The sequence below is a fragment of the Mobula birostris genome, chromosome 3 (assembly GCF_030028105.1).
Source record: "Mobula birostris isolate sMobBir1 chromosome 3, sMobBir1.hap1, whole genome shotgun sequence".
In the NCBI taxonomy this organism is placed as follows: Eukaryota; Metazoa; Chordata; class Chondrichthyes; order Myliobatiformes; family Myliobatidae; genus Mobula; species Mobula birostris.
Genome location: NC_092372.1, coordinates 12,217,270 through 12,236,175, shown reverse-complemented (window position 1 = coordinate 12,236,175; position 18,906 = coordinate 12,217,270). Strand labels below are relative to the sequence as shown.

General features: G+C 40.6%; 1 protein-coding gene across 11 annotated transcripts in view; it reads left to right on the top strand.

The window, feature by feature from the left end:
• The window catches only part of LOC140194896 (transcription factor 4-like), a 681,375-nt gene that overhangs the window by 148,428 nt on the left and 514,041 nt on the right, over positions 1-18,906 (top strand). For all 11 annotated transcript variants that reach the window (XM_072252222.1, XM_072252219.1, XM_072252225.1 and 8 more), the window contains one exon: positions 11,206-11,267. In XM_072252222.1, the coding sequence (XP_072108323.1) occupies positions 11,206-11,267 (62 nt within the window). The remainder of the gene's footprint in view (positions 1-11,205; positions 11,268-18,906) is intronic.

Below are 18,906 nucleotides of genomic sequence, written 5' to 3'. Positions count from 1 at the left end.
CTTGCAGGACGTGACAAAGTCGAAGAAATGGCAATTGCAAGCACGGATCTGACGGAGGATAAAATAACGGGCAGGTCCATTACAAATGGTGAAGAGGGAGTCCCGGAGGTGTGGAAGGTACTGGGATAGGGACACCAGGTACCTCCTCATGGTGAAGAGTGACGCCCATAGAGCTCGACGGGAGAAGCAACGGGAGGCAGAGTCAATAAAATGTGAGTACCTGGGGTCCTCAGAAGGTCCAAATTAAGAGGCTTGAAAACAAATCTTGAAGCCAACTGGAGTAGGTTGGCGGCGGAGACACGTTCCTAGGAAGGATATACAGCTGTAGTAGTGGGTCTGGGTGAGCGTATGGTCGAAAAGTTGAAGGGCCGAAGAAATTACAGATGGGGAGCAGGGAGAGAGGGTTTCACGAAACTCCCGTCGAAGAGAAGATTTAAACTTCTTCAGTGTAGGCATCCCTGGAAGAGGCTTTGGATAGTGAATTTAAAAACGCAAGCACGAGAAAGTTTGCAGATGCTGGAAATTCAAGCAACACACACAAAATGCTGCTGGTACACAGCAGGCCAGGCAGCATCTATAGGAAGAAGTGTTGTTCGTCCATCATTGGCGTCGATCAGGACCTCGACACCATTGTGATGGTGTCGAGACTAGCGCGTGATTTGGATTTAAGCGAGGGAGAGTTGCGCAGCGTCAGCCTCACTCTCTCTTCCCAATTCCCATCTGGATCCAGTGGCAAGACAGAGTCTAGACGGCTGGAGATGGGACTAGGCGCAGTGGATGACCAGGACGTCTTCTGTGTCTTATCCTGCTCTACACGTTCCACGACGTTTGCAGAGACCTCCTTCCTGACCGTTGGACCTTCCATTGGTCTCATCCGCTCAATCCGCCAGAGTCTGTCTTCACATGCTGGGATAGACAACTCCCTATCTCACCGAGGGTTTGAGACCCATCGGCTACCCTTACCTGGTTTAGCCGGCTTGTCGAAGCCGTTGCCCGGGGTGTGGCCGCTGTCGCATGCAAACAGCTACGGGGAGCCACAGGTGAGAGCTGAGTGCCAGGTGGGGACCAAAGGTGGACTAACCACCCTGAAAAGGACACGACATGTTCCCCCACCAGAGGTGCTACCCCTCCCTTACACCCCATACATAGGAAGAAGTACAGTCAACGTTTTGGGTGGAGACCCTTAGTGAAAAAGCTTTTCAAGACCTCTCACACCAAATGCCAGAGGAATTTAGCGGGTCAGGCAGTAGGTATGGAGATGAATAACCAGCTGACATTTTAGGCCGAGATCCATCATCAGGATTTGATTTACAATCTTATGATTTTTCTTGCTCTCTAATGTAATTTAGGATATTTTACTGACAGAATTGCTCTGCAGCTTTTTCCATTGTGTGAATAAGAATAATCTACACTGGGCAAATATGCAGGAAAAACCAGTTCAGTTCGGTTCTTCAAAGTGTTGCTCTTCCTTATTACGCCGGATTTGAATGAACTTGTTAATATCAACCCTAATTGTTGGCTTTAAGTAGAGAACTTGTCTTCAATTTGTGACCACACAATGTAATGACAATAATTGTATTATGCACAAGTGTCAAAAATGAGTACAATAGCCATTCATAATCTGAAATATAAAATCATCTCTTATTAGACCGGGAAGTTCAGCACACATCAGCTTACTGTTTGCATCTGTTACTCCGTTAATGTGTATTGTAACTTTATGTCAACCTTGTTAAATATGATTATAATGGAACAAATAACCGTGACTATCAACTTAACCTAATTAACCAACCCTGACATTCACCAGACCACACTGTTTATGTGATGCATTTTCACCTTTTTACATAGACGATGTTATAATGGAGACGTCCTCTATTAACTATTTGTTTGATATATAGTTAGGATTTTTGCCTTGTTTGGGGTGCTTTTTTTTCAGGATCAGGATCAGGATCGGGTTTATCGTCCATAAGACGTAGGAGCAGAATTAGGCCACTTGACCTGTCAAGTCTGCTCCACCATTTCATATGGCTGAACTATTTCCCTCTCGGCCACAATCTTCTGCCTCCTCCCCGTGTCCCTTCATGCCCTGACTAATCAAGAAACTATCAACCTCTGGCTTAAATATACCCAATGAATTGGTCTCCACAGCTGCCTATGACAATAAATGCCACAGATTCACTACACCCTGTCTAAAGAAATTCCTCATCACCTTCATTCTAAATGGATGGCACTCTATTCTGAAGCTGTGACTCGTGACTTTTGACATATGTCATGAAGTTTATTGTTGTGTCATAGCAATACATTGCCTTGCAGCTCTTTAGCTCAATTCCCCCAACTGATGAAGCAGGACACATGGAGTGTGGGGGCTTGGAAAGTGCTGCTAGGGGTGGTGGTAGGAGTAGGTACATAACAGACATTCAGGAAACTTGTCTGAGGCTGGAAATGTGAGCTGTTGAAGTACTTCTATTTCCATCAGTGCTTTAGAGGGTGGCATCTTCATTATTTTCTTGGATCGCATTGTTGTGGTCTTTAAGTTGGTTTCTTTCTGTGCTGTACTGTTCTATGACTCCATGACTCATAGACTGGCACGTGGATGATAGTAGAATGGAGGGCTATTTTGGAAGAATAGGTTAGATGGATCTCACCAAAATCTTGCTTTAAAATACAAACTCATAATAGACACCATACCTTACTATAAATACAAGCCTGATCCAGTTTTAGAATCAGAGTCTCCCAAATTATATTATGACCAGTCCATTATTACAGATAGGGCAATGCATAATACCCATCTGGATATAATAATACAGGATAAACAAGCAAAAACAACTTAGTTAATAGATATAGCCATTCCAAACACACATAGCTTACAGAATCAATATGTGAAAAACACCAGAAATATGCTGAATTAAAAGTGGAAATTGAAAGTCTATGAAACATGAACAAGGGTATATACTGCCTCAATAGTAATATTTACAACTGGTATCATTCCTAAGTCACTACACAATAGCATTAATCGATTAGGGCTACACAGTAATATTTATGTAAATCTCCAAAAAAGCCACAATACTGAACACCACTAGGATAGTCCAAAGGTCCTTAACGATTGAGAAATGAGCATGCTTGGCTATCCCCTTACCTCAGGTTTTACAAGCTTGAGCTGAGAGAAAAAAAAAATATTAAATAATACTGAGAACATTAATTGTAGATCCCTTGAAAGTAAATCCATAAGTTGCAGAATTAGTTCAGTGTAGAGGTGAGTAAGGTTTTCCATGCCAGTACAGGAACCAGATGGTTGTAGGGTAATTACTGTTGCTGAATGTGTTGGCGCGTGGCCAAGTGGCTAAGGCATCGGACCAGTGATCTGAAGGTCACTAGTTGGAGCCTCAGCCAAGGCAGCGTGTTGTGTCCTTGAGCAAGGCACTTAACCACACATTGCTCCTGCACATTTATAGCCCAATGGCGGCGGTTGGTGCAGTATGGACAGGAACCTGGTGGTATGTACCTGCTTCCCAACAGCAGGAACGGAAAGGACCATGGCCATGTGGGTGGAACTCAGCAGGCCCAGGCAGCATCTATGGAGAGGAACGAACAGTTGGTGTTTTGGGCTGAGAGTTTTCATCAGGGGCAACTTCATTAATTTATGTATTTGAGAGAAAGTTGCAGAGAACTCCACAGAGGAGCTTCACTTGAATCCTGGTGAGATTGATTTCAATCCTGTAATGACATCAAAGCAATTTGTCACGGCAATCATTGATGGTACAATTGTACCTTAAAATACAACAGTGCCCCCACAGTGTCTATGTTAATTTAATCTTGGATCTTTTGTGGGGTTAAACTCTGTATCAGCTTTACTCTCAAGATGGTACCCAGTTACAGTCTCCATCGAGATTGTGGCTCAGATTTAATTGTTCTGTAGGTTTGTAGTGATAGCTTTGGTATGGGGGGGGGGAGTTAGGAGTTGGTTTAAGGTTTATAGGCAGGGATATAAGGAATTAGACGTCAGGCTGGGGTGTAGGTCTGTGCTCTGGTTTGAAGACTAGTGACATAGACATGGGATGAAGACCTTGCTGCGGTTTTCTTGTTGATGTTGTTCAGGTTGTTCTGCTGAGTTTTGCGTGAATGCTATGTTGGTGCCGGCATGTGTGATGACACTTGCGGACTTCCTGCGACGCATGCTTGGGTGTGTTGGTTGCTAATGCAAACAACGCATTTCACTGCATGTTTCGATGTACATATGAGAGATGAATCTGAATCAGTATTTGAATAGTTTAAACTTTCAATTTATAACTCTTAGAGTTGGAAGTATATTTTCTGACTGTTTATATACTGGCTCTGCTGCTGAAAATTGCGAATGTTTATTTGTTTATTTTCCAGCCTGGCTAATTGTTTCATCTCATTATTATAAAGCAAACTTCATGCCTTTTTCACTAATGTATACCAGTATCACTCCTTAATCATGAGTCACTGAAAGTTAATAAGGAATTGCAACAAGCAATTAGAAAGGTAAACAATATGATGGCCTTTGTTATAAGCACTTTGAGTACAAGAGTAAACAAGTCCTTCTACGTTTATATAAAGGCAGGTGCATTATTGTTTTCTGGCAAACTTTGACAAACTGCTATAGATGTATGTTCATTTACATAATTAATTACGTGTTATATGTATAAATGTGTGAATTGCATACATCATCACGCTGCCACCTGTTACATGTGTGACTCGCTTAAAGTAAACCCAAGTTAGACCCCCATTCCTGGACTCCCGTGTCTGCTTTTGAATTGGTTTACTGTTGTGAAGTTACAAAACATGACAGTATCCTAACTGGTTGCATCATTGTTTGGTATGTAAGCACCAATGCCCAAGAATAGAAGAGCCTGCAAAACATGGTGGAAAAGCCGAACCCATCACAGAGAAAACCCTCCCTACCACTGATTACATCCACAAGAAAGCTGAATCCATCATCAAAGTCAGCCACTGTCCAGGTCATGCTCTCTTCTCACTACTGCCACTGGGGAGGAGGTACAGGAGTCTTAGGTCCCACACCACCAGTTTCAGGAACAGTTATTACCATTCAACCATCAGGCGTCCTGAACGGGCATGGATAACTAACTCACCTCAACTCTGAGCTGATTCCACAACCTACAGACTCACATTCAAGCTCATGTTCTCTGTATTATTTTTTTAATTTGCACAGTTTGTCTTCTTTAGCATATTGGTTATTTGTCAGTCTTTGGGTTTTCATAAATTATGTTATACGTCTCTGTTTTTCCTGTGAATGCCTATAAGAGAATGCATCTCAAGGCAGTATATAGGAATCTATGCATACCTTAATAATAAATTTGCTTTGAACTTTCAGCTTTGGTTGACCTACCGAAGGATAGAACAATTAGCACAGGAACAGGCCTTTCAGCCAACAATGTAGTTCTACACCTGTGATAGGAGAAGTGACTGAAGTTTCAGCATGTTGATTCCTGCAGATGGTGGAATTGTCTTGTGAGAAGTGATTAAGTTGATTGATTTCCCATCTATGCTTTGCACAAATAAAGTTATGTCATTGAGACATACTGCACTTGGTCAGATTGCATTTGGAGTATTGTGAGCAGTTTTGGAGCCCTTATCTAAGAAAAGATGTGCTGGCATTGGAGAGGGTCCAGAGAAGGTTAACACAAATGAATCCAGGAATGAAAGTGTTAACATATGAGGAGCATTTGATGTTCTGGACCTGTACTTGCTGGGGTTTAGAAGAATGAAGGCGGATCTCATTGAAACCTGTCGAATATTGAAAGGCCTGGATAGATTGAATGTGGAGAGGATGTTTCCTATAATGGGGGAGTCTAGGACCAGAGTGCACAGCATCAGAATAGAGGAATGCTCTTCAAATGAGGAGGAATTTCTTTATCCAGAGAGTGGTGAATCTGTGGAAGTCATTGCCACAGGCAGCTGTGAAGGCTAAGTCATTGGAAACATTTAAAGCAGAGGTTGATAGGATCTTGATTAGTCAGGGTATCAAAGGTTATGGGAAGAAGTAGAATGAGATTGAGAGGGATAATAAATCAGCCAGGATTGAATGGCAGAGTAGATTTGATGGTCTGAGTGGCCTAATTCTGCTCTTCTCGCTTATGGTCATATACACAATCCTTAAGGAGGATGAAGATGACGGATAATGTTTTCTTTACTGAGGGTGTCAACAACTAGGGGGAGTTCACAGCTTCATCCAGATTTATTTATCACGTGTATATTGAAGCATAAAGTGAAAAGAGTCGAGTTCCTCCAGCATTTTGTTTGTGTTTGTTGCTCAAGATTCACAGCATCTGCAGAATATATTGTGTTTCACCTCTGTATTGTTTGGAAGGGAACAAAAGCAACTGTTTACTTCACTCTGTAGAATTCTCCTTCAGTTTTTATCTATCCATTCACTTGCCCTTGGTTTTTCTTTTGAGCCAGAGAAAGAAAGTCAATTTAGTGAGTTAATTGCCATCGACAGATGCATTCTCTATAGCTCCTGTACCTAATTAAGTGGCCATTGAATGTCTGTTTGTGGTCTTCTGCTGTTGTAGTGCATCAGTTTCAGGGTATGATATGTGCATTCAGAGATGCTCTTCTGCACACCACGGTTGTAACGTATGGTTATTTGAGGTACTGCTGCCTTCTTGTCAGCTTGAACCAGTCTGGCCATTCTCCTCTGACCTCTCGCATTAACGAGGCATTTTTTTGCCCACAGAACTACCACTCACTGTATGTTTTTTTTTGTTTGTTTCCTGTGTCATTGTCTGTAAACTCTTGAGACTGTTGTGCATGAAAATCCATGGAGATCAGCAGTTTCTGAGGTACTCAAACCACCCCATCTGGCACCAACAACCATTCCACAGTTAAAGTCATATAGATCACATTTCTTTCCCAAGCTGATGTTTGGCCTGAACAACAACTGAATCTTGACCACATCTATGTGCTTTTATGCATTCAGTTGCTGTCACATGATAGGCTAATTGGATACTTGCATCAATGAGAGGGTGTACCTAATAAAGTGGTTATGGAATGCATTTAGTATGAAACTGATCACTGTTTGCATTGTCTAATGAAGCGTTCAACTAAAGTATTAACCTATGTTTCACATGCTCTTCAATTTGTTCTGTGTGCCCGACAGTTTCTTTATACTATTTATATTTCAGTCTGCTTTATAAAAACAAATGTTTTATGATGTGCAGAAAATAAGATCGCAGGATTATATGAAAGAATTAAATTGTTATGCTGACAGCCAGCAGGGTCAGATTTAATGAATCGTTACAATTAAGTGTCTGGTACAAATAATCTTTGCGTCAGGTAGTCCTGTAATCACATTTCTATTGTGATTTAATATGCAACTCATCTCAACACTGGGCACAAAATAAGAATTCAATCACACAATAGTATTGCAGAATCAGAATCAGGATTATTATCACAATGTTATGCAATGTTAGCATTCATTTCAAAAGGACTGGAATATAAGAGCAAGGATGTGACGCCAGGCTTTGTAAGACATTGGTCAGAGTGCAGTTGGCGTTTTGTGAGCAGATTTGGGCAGTTTATCTAAGAAAAGATGTGCTGGTCCAGAGAAGGTCCACAAGAACAGTTCCGGGAATGAAAAGGTTAAGGACATGAGGAGTGTTTGATGGTTCTGGGCCTGTACTCACCGAAGTTGAGAAGAATGCGGGGGAATCTCATTGAAACCTATCAAATGTTGAAAGGCATAGATAGAGTGGATGTTTCCGATAGTGGGGGAGCCTAGGACCAGAGGGTACATACAGCCCATAGGGACCTTTGTTTAGAATAGAGATGAGGAAGAATTTCTTTAGCCAAAGGGCACCGAATCTGTGGAATTCAATGTTTCCAATAGTGGGAGAGTCTAGGACCAGAGGGTATAGCCTTAGAACAGAGGGACCTCCGTTTAGAACAGAAATGAGGAAGAATTTCTTTAGCAAGAGGCTGGTGAATCTGTGGAAGTTATTGCCACAAATAGCTATGGAGGCCAAGTCATTGGGTATATTTAAAACAGAGGTTGATAGGTTTTTGATTAGTAGGGATATCAAAGGTTATGAGGGAAAGAGGCAGGGGAATAGGGTTGAGAGGGATAATAAATCAGCTGTGATGGAATGGCAGAGCAAACTTGATGGGCCTAGGGGTCTAATTCTGCTCCAGTGCTGTACGTCTAATATCACTGACATGTGGCATGAAATTTGTTGTTTTGTGACAGCAGTACAGTGCAATACATGAAATACACTATAAATTATAGTACAAAGTGTATATCTATAAAATTAAATAGGTTGTGCAAAAAGAAAGCAAAAATAGTGAGATAGTGCTCATGGGTTCATTGTCCGTTCAGAAATCTGATGGTGGATGGGAAGAAGTTGAATGTGTGTCTTCAGGCTCCTGTACCTCCTCTACTTGCTTGCAGGAAGTATGGCAACATCTCTATTTACTGCAAGAAAAAACAAACTTTCATGATGTAACACTTTGCATGTTATCAGCCTTTCCTCAGTGCTTCACAGTGGATTTGTTGTTATTCTGGTATACAATACTTTCACAGCCAGAACCATAAAAGGAAATGACAAACTGGTGGAAAGAGTTAGGAATCTCAAAAGGCATCAGAACTACTAGGTACTCCAAGTTCAAAGAAAGTTTCTAATCAAAGTATATATACCATAAACAGCCTTGAGATGGGGGGGGGGGGGGGCGGCATGGTCGCATATTGGTTAGCACAACGCTTTACAGTACAGGCGACCCAGGTTCAAATTCCCCCGCTGCCTGTAAGGAGTTTGTGTGTTCTCCCTGTGACTGTGTGGGATTCTTCTGGGTGCCCCAGTTTTCTCCCACAGTCCAAAGATGTACCAGTTGGTAAGCTAATTGGTCATGGTAAATTGTCCTGTGATTAGGTCATGGTTAAATTGTGGGGGATTGCCGGGTGGCGTAGCTCAATAGGCTGGAAGAGTCTACGCCGTGTTGTATCTCGATAAATAAATAAACAAATAGAAATTTACTTGCAGACGCTTACAGGAAAATAAAGAAATACTGTACAATAGAATCCACGAAAAGCCCCACATAGACTGACAGATATCCAATGCAGAAAATCATGCTAATAATAAAAAAAAGTAGATAAATATTGCTGAGAACATGAGCTGGAGAGTCTACGGGCTGTGGAGTTAGTTCAGTGCTGAGGCAGGTGAAGACAAACTCCCAGCAGATGAAGTAGTATTATTGTTGGAGAGAAGAAAATTGTTTTTGGAAAGCTATCATTTGATTGTTTTGTGAGAAGTAATCCTTTGATTGTAAAGTTCTGTGACAATCCTTCAGGGTTGAGGATGACTTTTATAGATGGAGCATAGAGTTTATTTATTGTACCCTCGTCTTTCATCCTTTGCTGACTGAATGATTGCTGTGATTGTAGAATAAGTAGATTTTTCATGTTTCGATTCCTTCATCGGATTAGTTTGGTTCTACAGTGCCCAGACCATGTCACTGGTCTGAATCCAATCAATTATCCATTATATGAATCTATTACAAAATACTTAACTGTATTGTTTCTTGATTCTCTATTTCTTGTTACTTTGATATTTGTTCTCCTCATCCATATCTTTCTTCCCATGGTAAATTTGAGGACTGGCCTTTAATAGACTCTTTGATAGGCACTGGGATATTAGAAAGTTAGAGGGCTATGTACATGGACAGGGTTAGATTGAGCTCAGAGTAGTTTAAAAGGTTGGCACAGTGTTGTGGGCGGAAAGGGCCTGTACTGTGCTGTAATGTTCTATGTTCACTATAGATACATCCAAAATCTCCTCACAAATTTCCCCTTACCATTAAAAATGGAGGGCTATGTAAGAGAGAAGAGATAGACTGATCTTTTAGTAGGTCATAAGGTTGGTACAAGAATAAGGACTAAAGGGCCTGTACTGTGCTGTAGTATTCTATGTTCGATGAACAAATTGGACCATCATAATCTAAGAATTGAATTTACTTACCGTAGAGCCGTATAAACATGGCATAGAAGACTGTTTGGCCGCTGGTGTCAACTGAAAGTTATTTAGCCTATTTCAATTTTTCCAGTTCGAGCTCTGTAGATTTAGAAGTTACAATAGTCAACTACAATAAAATTGCCTGAGGAAATGAGGGGACATTTTTAGACCATAAACCACAGGAGCAGAATTAGGCCATTTGGCCTATCAAGGCTACTCAACCATTCCACCATGCTTGACTTATTTGCTGCTTAACCCCATTCTTGTGCCTTCTCACCATAACCTTTGTTACCCTGACTAATCAAGAACTTATAAACCTCCACTTTAAATATACAGTGACTTGGTCTCGACAGCTGTCTCTGCAATTAATTCCAGATTCACCGTCCTCTGGCTAAAGAAATTCCTTCTCATCTCCGATCTAAAGGGACGGACTGTTCTATTCTGAGGCTTGCCCTTTGGTCCTAGACTCTTTCACTATTAGAAACATCCAGTTTATGTCTACGCTATCTAGACTTTTCCTTATTCTTCTAGCCTCCATCGAGTACAGATCCATCAGATGCTCTTCTTACATTAACTGTTACCCTGCCTGTTCCCTTCAGCCTGCATCTAAACCACAGCCCTCCATACTCCCCCATCAAAATTTTCTCAAATGCTGAAATCGATCCCGCATCCACTGCTCCTGTTGGTAACTCATTTCATCTTCTCACCACCCTCTTGAGTGAAGAAGATTTCCCTTAAATATTTCACCTTTCACCCTTAATGTATGACCTCTAGTTTTAATCTTCCCCCAACCTCCGTGGAAAAAGGCTCCTTGCATTTACTCTGTCTATGCCCTTGATAATTTTGTATACGTCTATCAAAGTTCCCTCATTCTCCTACACTCCAGGGACAGAAGTTAACTTCATAGTTAACATTGTCATAATATTGATATTTATTGCTTATTTATTTATTTACAACTTTTTCTTCTATATTTGCACAATTTGTTATCTTTTGCACCTTAGTTGCTCGTCTGTCCTGTTGGGCGTGGTCTTTTGTTTATTCTACTGTGTTTCTTAGATCCTATTGTGTGTATGCCTGCTAGAAAATGAATCTCAGGTTTGTATATGGTGACATATATGTACTTTGATAATACTGTAAATTTACTTGTACTTTTGTATTTTGTACTATATTCACCTTTACCTAAGGAGCTAATGTGGATATTTCTTCTTTATCTTGCATTTAGATCTGGAAGACAGGTCAAGCTCTGGATCTTGGGGAGCCAGTGGTCATCCCAGTCCTTCCAGGGTAAGACAACACATTTTATTAATAATATTACTTATTATTAGTGGAGCGGACCCAATAGGCCAAATAGCCTAATTCTGCTCTTAAGTCGTATTCAAGAACCTTATCAATTTGCTTAGTATTTGTTGATATTCATAATTTGGTTCAGGAGGTTTTTTGTTATATAAAAGTCAAACTTCAAAACAGTTGGAGATATTGCAAATATTTTTATTATATTTCTACAAATTTAGTTTTTAGTCATAATGTTATGCAGGAAGGAAACAGAGGTTTTGGTCCAATTTGTCAAAGCTGAGCAAGAAATAGTCCCACTTGCCTGTGTTTGGCCCATGTATCTGTTTCTGTAGCTTCCTTTGGCAAAATGCTTCGTATATTCTCAGTTCATATATCCCGTCTGGCTTCCTCTCACCATAATTGTATGTCCTATAGTTTTAGACACCCCTGTACTGGGGGAAAAATCTATGCTCCCCCCCACTTATCTGTGCTTCTCATGAATTTCATATACCTCGTTCCTGTTATTTGGAGCAGATTCATGGATTCGGTAAGTGGAATAGAAGAAATGACTGCAAGTAAGCACATTAACTATTTATCTAGATACAAACAGTGAAACACTTGTAAGCAAGTATGTAAGTCAAGCAAGTATTTACCTAAACCCCTAACTTACAAAACTATGACGCTGATCATTTGGTATGTTAACCCATCACGTTCCAATTCCTCATGGGAAAGCACATTCCTAATCTAAGCCCTCTTTCCCTGGTAACGTCCTCATAAATCTTTCCTGCACCCCATTCAGCTTAATTTCCAGTTTAGTTTAGCATATCACAGTTGCAAATAATAACCAGTAAACCTGTAGGATACATTAATTTGTTTCCTTTCACACAAAACAGTACAATTGCATGTGACATTAATTAATGCCCTTGAATGTTAACAATGTGTATGATCTTGCAACTGAGAATGCTTTCCTCAATCTGGGATCAGAAATAAAAATTTTGCTAGGTATTTTGACGGTAACTAGACATTTCCCCCAGATCTGCAGTCATCATAGAACATAGAACATAGAACATAGAATAGTACAGCACAGTACAGGCCCTTCGGCCCACAATGTTGTGCCGACCCTCAAACCCTGCCTCCCATATAAGCCCCCACCTTAGATTCCTCCATATACCTGTCTAGTAGTCTCTTAAACTTCACTCAGGCAGTGCATTCCACGCACCAACCACTCTCTGAGTAAAAAACCTTCCTCTAATATCCCCCTTGAACTTCCCACCCCTTACCTTAGAGCCATGTCCTCTTGTATTGAGCAGTGGTGCCCTGGGGAAGAGGCGCTGACTATCCACTCTATCTAATCCTCTTATTATCATGTACCTCTATCATGTGTCCTCTCATCCTCCTTCTCTCCAAAGAGTAAAGTCCTAGCTCCCTTAATCTCTGATCATAATGCATACTTTCTAAACCAGGCAGCATCCTGGTAAATCTCCTCTGTACCCTTTCCAATGCTTCCACATCCTTCCCTTAGTGAGGTGACCAGAACTGGACACAGTACTCCAAGTGTGGCCTAACCAGAGTTTTATAGAGCTGCATCATTACATCGCGACTCTTAAACTCTATCCCTCGACTTATGAAAGCTAACACCCCATAAGCTTTCTTAACTACCCTATCCACCTGTGAGGCAACTTTCAGGGATCTGTGGACATGTACCCCGAGATCCCTCTGCTCCTCCACACTACCAAGTATCATCTTTTTGATGTACCACAGCAACACATATTTCCATAGCTTTGAGATTTTCTAAATACTTCAGTGTAATTGGAGAAAAAGTTGCAAGTTTTCCTATTATTATTGTTTATTTTATTACTGTTTTTGTATTTACACAGTTTCTCTTTATTTGCATATTGCTTATTTGTATGTAGTGTTTATTGATTCTATTTCTTTGTTCTACTGCAAATGCCTGCAAGAAAATGAATCTCAGGGTACTGTATAGTGACAAATATGGTCGGTATGGTAGCTGAATGATTAGCACAGTGCATTGCAATACCAACGCTGAAGGTTCAGTTCCTGCAGCTGCCTTAAGTAGTTTGTACGTTCTCTCTGTCACTGTGTGGGTTTCCTCCGGGTGCTTCAGTTTCCTCCCACACACCTTCTAGTTGGTGGGTTAATTGGTCATTGTAAGTTGTCCTGTGATTAGCCTGGGGTAAAAGTTAGGGGATTGGCCCTATTCTGCGCTGTATGTCAATAAATGAATACCTTGATAATAAGTTTACTTTGACAATCCCTTCCCTTGCTTCCCATAACATCCACCACACATGTGAATTTATCCACTTTTATGCAATTTAAGACCTCTAACACCTACTCCTTCGTAATATTTTGAGAATAAATTTACTTTGAATTTTCTTTTTCCACCCTGATTTCTCCCCCTCCCCACATCCACACTCTGTTTTCACAATTGTACATGCTATGCAGCTGAGCCAAAAACAAGATCTGCTTAAATAAATCATTTAAGGGATTCTTAAAGGTGGAATTCCTCTAGCTAACATTCCATTTGCCTTCTGGGTAACCTGTTGCACCTGCAAACCAACATTTTGTGATTTGTGTACAATCACTCCCAAGGAATGGATAGATTTTTTAGATTAGATTATGAGGACACGCAGTCCTCTTTTATTGTCATTTAGTAATGCATGCATTAAGAAATAATACAATGTTTCTCCAGAATGATATCACAGAAACACAAGACAAACCAAGACTGAAAAACTAACAAAAACCACATAATTATAACATATAGTTACAACAGTGCAAAGCAATAACATAATTTGATAAAAAAACAGACCATGGGCACAATTAAAAAAAGTCTCAAAGTCTCTCGAAAGTCCCATCATCTCATGCAGACAGTAGAAGGAAGAAAAACTCTCCCTGCCATGAGCTTCCAGTGCCATAAACTTGCCGATGCAGCACCCTGGAAGCACCCGACCACAGCCGACTCTTGAGTTCGTCCGAAAACTTTGAGCCTCCAACCAGCCCTCCGAAACTGAGCACCGAGCACCATCTCTGCCGAGCGCTTCGACCCTGGCCCCGGCAACAGGCAGTAGGCAAAGCCGAGGATTTGGGGCCTTTCCCTCCGGAGATTCTCGATCGCACAGTAGCAGCGGCAGCGAAGCGGGCATTTCAGAAGTTTCTCCCGATGTTCCTCTGTGCTTCTCGCGTCTGTCTCCAATAAGTCAGGACTGTGCACGGTACCTGCTGACAAATACGATATAATTTCGGAGCGGCCACGCACGCTGCCTCGTGCCGCCATCTTCTCCTCTCTCCTCTGGTGGTTGCATTATGGCCGTTAATGAAGGATGAAGGAAGTGGGTGATGAATAGGAGCTAGTATTGGAGGAACATTGTTCTTGGTGTATTTGTAGAGTTAATGAGAACTGGGGAACATTAAGACCTTTAACAGGTAAATGAAACTTCAAGGATTTTGGGGACTTGAAGTTAGCAAGCATGGACTGTGGGACATTGGTACCTTACAACATGCTGTTGTGCAGGGAGGCTTGAGAGTGATTGTGCACAAATGGCATAAGGTTGGTTTGCAGATGCAATAGGTCATCAAGAAGGCAAATGGAATGTTGGCCTTCATTGCTAGAGGGATTGAAGTTAAGAGCAGGAAGGTACTCATGGGGTATTATTGAGTTCTAATTAGTAAGCTTAGTTAATGAAGGATTCAGCAGTTCAGCCACCTTTTCAAGTGTTTCATTAAATGTGATCAAACCTTTCAAAGTCAAAGTAAATATAATATCAAAGTACGTATATATCACCATATGCTACGCTAAGTTTCATTTTATGAATTTATGAAAAACTGTAAAAAAAATTATGACAAACAACCAATGTGCAAAAGAAGAGAAATCATACAAATTCTAATAAAGTAAAACCTTTCAGCTCTATCCCCCATTAAAGCAGCAAATTCCAAAATCCCACTGCCTTCCAGATGGGAAAACTCAACCTGATTTTCTTTCTTCCCACTATTTTGGTGTAATCTGCAAATTCTGGCAAGATATCTTCTAATCCTGCTTCCAGACGATTCAGCGGACATAAGGGACTCCAGAAATTAATGTTTTTGGACAGCACTGGTTGCTTCAAGCAGCCTTGCAAAAAAAGTCCTTAAAATCTGACTTCCTGTTTTCTGATCAATTTTTAATTGTGTTTTACATCCACCCACCAGGCTTTTGTTTCTTGTCAATGAGCCAGTTTCACAAGTATTGCATTATTTTCAAGCTAAAAGTTTCCAGCCTCTCAGAAAGATTTCTTTGTAGCACTTTGTAGAATGCATTTTAGGAGCATTTATTCAAGTGGCACAGGAGCTAGCAGTGAGCGTGATATTTTACACCGCCATTGTTCCTGACTGGGCTTCAATTCCCGCTGCTGTCTCTAAGGAGTTTGAATGTCCTCCTAAATGATTGGGTGGTTTTTCTGTGGGTGCTTTGACTTTCTTCCACATTCTAAAGTGCAAAGTTCAAAAGTTCAATGCAAATTTTATTAGCAAAGTACATAAATGTCACTATATACAGCCCCGAGATTAATTTCCTGCGGGCATACTCAGCAAATCTGTAGAGTAATAACTATACCATGATCATTGAAAGATCATTTAGAATGCAACAAACTGTGCAAATGCAAATAAAAATGAATAGCAATAAATAACAATGACATAATATAATGAGATGAAGAGCCCCCATTGGTTATGGGAACATCTCAATGGATGGGCATGTGAGTTTAGTTATTCCTTTTTGTTCAGGAGCCTGATGGTTGTGGGGTAGTAACTGTTCTTCAATCGGGAGGTACAGGTTAGGGTTAGTAAGTTGTGGACATGCTAGGTTGGCGCCTGAAGCGTGGTGGTACTTACGGGCTGCCCTCATCATATCGTCAGACTGTGTTGGTCGATGATAGAAAATCACATATTTCACTTTATGTTTCAATATGTATGTGTGGCAAGTAAAACTTATCTTTAAATCTTTCAACCTTTATAAATTGGGAAAATTTTTGATGGATCTAACTGTTAACTTCCACTCTTATGCTATCTTATTGAAAGTGTTTTGGCATTCTCTGTTCTTATTTCAGATCTCCAACATCTACCATATCTTGCTTAAGACCATAGATATAGGAGAAAATTAGGGCGTTCGACCAATTGAGTCTGGTTTACCATACAATCATGGCTGATTTATTATCTCTCTCAACCCCATTCTCCTGCTTTCTTCCCATAACCTTTGATGCCCTTACTAATCCAGAACCTATCACACGTCACTGTAAATATACCAAAGACTTGGTCTCCATAGTCACCTGTGGCAATTAAATCCACAGATTCACCACTCTCTGGCTAAAGAAATTCATGTTCATCTCTGTTGTGAAGGAATGTCCTTGTATTCTGATGCTGTGCCATTTGATCCTAGACTCTCCCACTATTGGGATCATACCCTCCACATCCATTCAATCTAGAACTTCCAGTAACCGACCAGTATTCTCATTCTCATTGAAACCGACCAGTAGTTGATCAGTTTCAGTGAGATCACCCCTCATTCTTCTAAACTCCAGCAAGTACAGGCCCAGAGCCATCAAACTCTGATTAACAAATTTGAGTTTATTAATCAGAGCATTGAGTATAGGAGTTGGGATGTAATGTTGAAATTGTATAAGGCTTTGGTAAGGCCAAATTTGGAGTATTGTGTACAGTTCTGGTCACCGAATTATGGGAAATATGTCAATAAAATTGAGAGAGTACAGAGGAGGTTTGCTAAAATGTTGCCTGGGTTTCATCTCCTAAGTTACAGAGAAAGGTTGAACAAGTTAGGTCTTTATTCTTTGTAGTGTAGAAGGTTGAGGGGGGACTTGATAGAGGTGTTTAAAATTATGAGGAGGATTGATAGAGTTGACGTGGATAGGCTTTTTCCATTGAGAGTGGGGGAGATTCAAACAAGAGGACATGATTTGAGAGTTAAAGGGCAAAAGTTTAGGGGTAACATGAGGGAGAACTTCTTTACTTGGAGAGTGGTAGCTGTGTGGAACGAGCTTCCAGCAGAAGTGGTTGAGGCAGATTTGATGTTGTCATTAAAAATTAAATTGGATAGCTATGCGGACAGGAAAGGAATGGAGGGTTATGGACCGAGTGCAGGTCGGTGGAACTAGGTGAGAGTAAGAGTTCGGCACGGACTAGAAGGGTCGAGATGGCCTGTTTCCCTGCTGTAATTGTTATATGGTTATATGTTAAATGGTTAAACTCTGCTTATACATTAACCCGTACATTCCTGGGATCATTCTTGTGAACCTTGTCTGGATCTTCTCCAATGCCAGCACATTCTACCTTAGATATGAGGCCCAAAATTGTTCACAATACAATAAATGTGGTCTGACCAATATCTTATAAAGCTTCAGCATTACTTCATGGTTTTATATTCTAGTCCTCTCAGAAAGCATGCTAACATTAATGTTGCAAACAGTCTGGCTCATTCCAAAGCTGTTGCTGGTGAGGCAAGGCTTTGTTGGCTTCGGAACAGTCTGGGTGCCTGGTCTTCCCAACGTTTAGTTTAATAGATCTTTTGCTCGTTCAGTACTAAACATGGGATAAATATCCTGACAACTTAAGGTTAATGGAGGAGTTCAGAGACATGGTGTCCAGGTAGAGTTGGAAACATGGTGTTTCAGATCATTTTAAAAAATGTAACGTTTAGGAGAAAATCAGAATTAGGTTTATTATTACTGACATATGTCATGACATTTGTTGTTTTGCACAGAAGTGCAGTGCAACACATCATTAATTTAAATTATAATAAGAATTCTATAATTATAATAGCGAGGTCATGTTCATTGACCATGCAGAATCTGCTGGCAGGAGAAGAATCTGTTCATAAAATCTGAGAAATGCATCTTCAAGCTCCTGTACCTCCTTCCTTTCTGGTTGTAATAAGAAGAGATTGTGTCCTGGATGGTGAGGGTCCTTAATGGTGGAGGCCACCTTCTTGAAGCATTGCCCTTTGAAGATGTCCTCCATGGTAGGGAGGCTAGTGCTCATGAAGGAGCTGGCTAAGTTTGCAACCCTCTGTAACTTTTTCAGTGGTTGCATTGGAGCCTCCATTCCAAATTGAGTTGCAGCCAGTCAGAGTGCTCTCCATGGTTCATCTGTGGAAATCTGCTGGAATCTTTACTGACAAACTAAATTTCTTCACATTCTGAATGAAATACAGTTGCAATTACCTGGTTTTCTGCATTAATTACTCATAAATTGTGGTCTGATCTTCACCTAAGTCACAATAATAGACAAATGCAATCTGCCTAAACTAATAACACACAAACAATTGTACTTTTCATGTCTTTATTCAACACATTGTTTAATCATTCACAGACCAGGTTGGAAAAAGTATGTGAACCCTGGCATTTAATAACTGGTAGAACTTTCTTTAGCAGCAATAACCTCCACCAAATATTTTTTGTATATGCAGATCAGACTTGCTGAATGGCAAAGATGAATTTTAGACCTTTCCTCCATACGAAACAGTTTATCAATATTTCCGGGATACCTTGCGTGAACAGCCCTCTTCAGGTCATACCACAACATCTCAATTGGGTTAAAGTCTGGACTCTGCCTTGGCCATTCCAAAACACCAATTTTCTTCTCTTTAAAC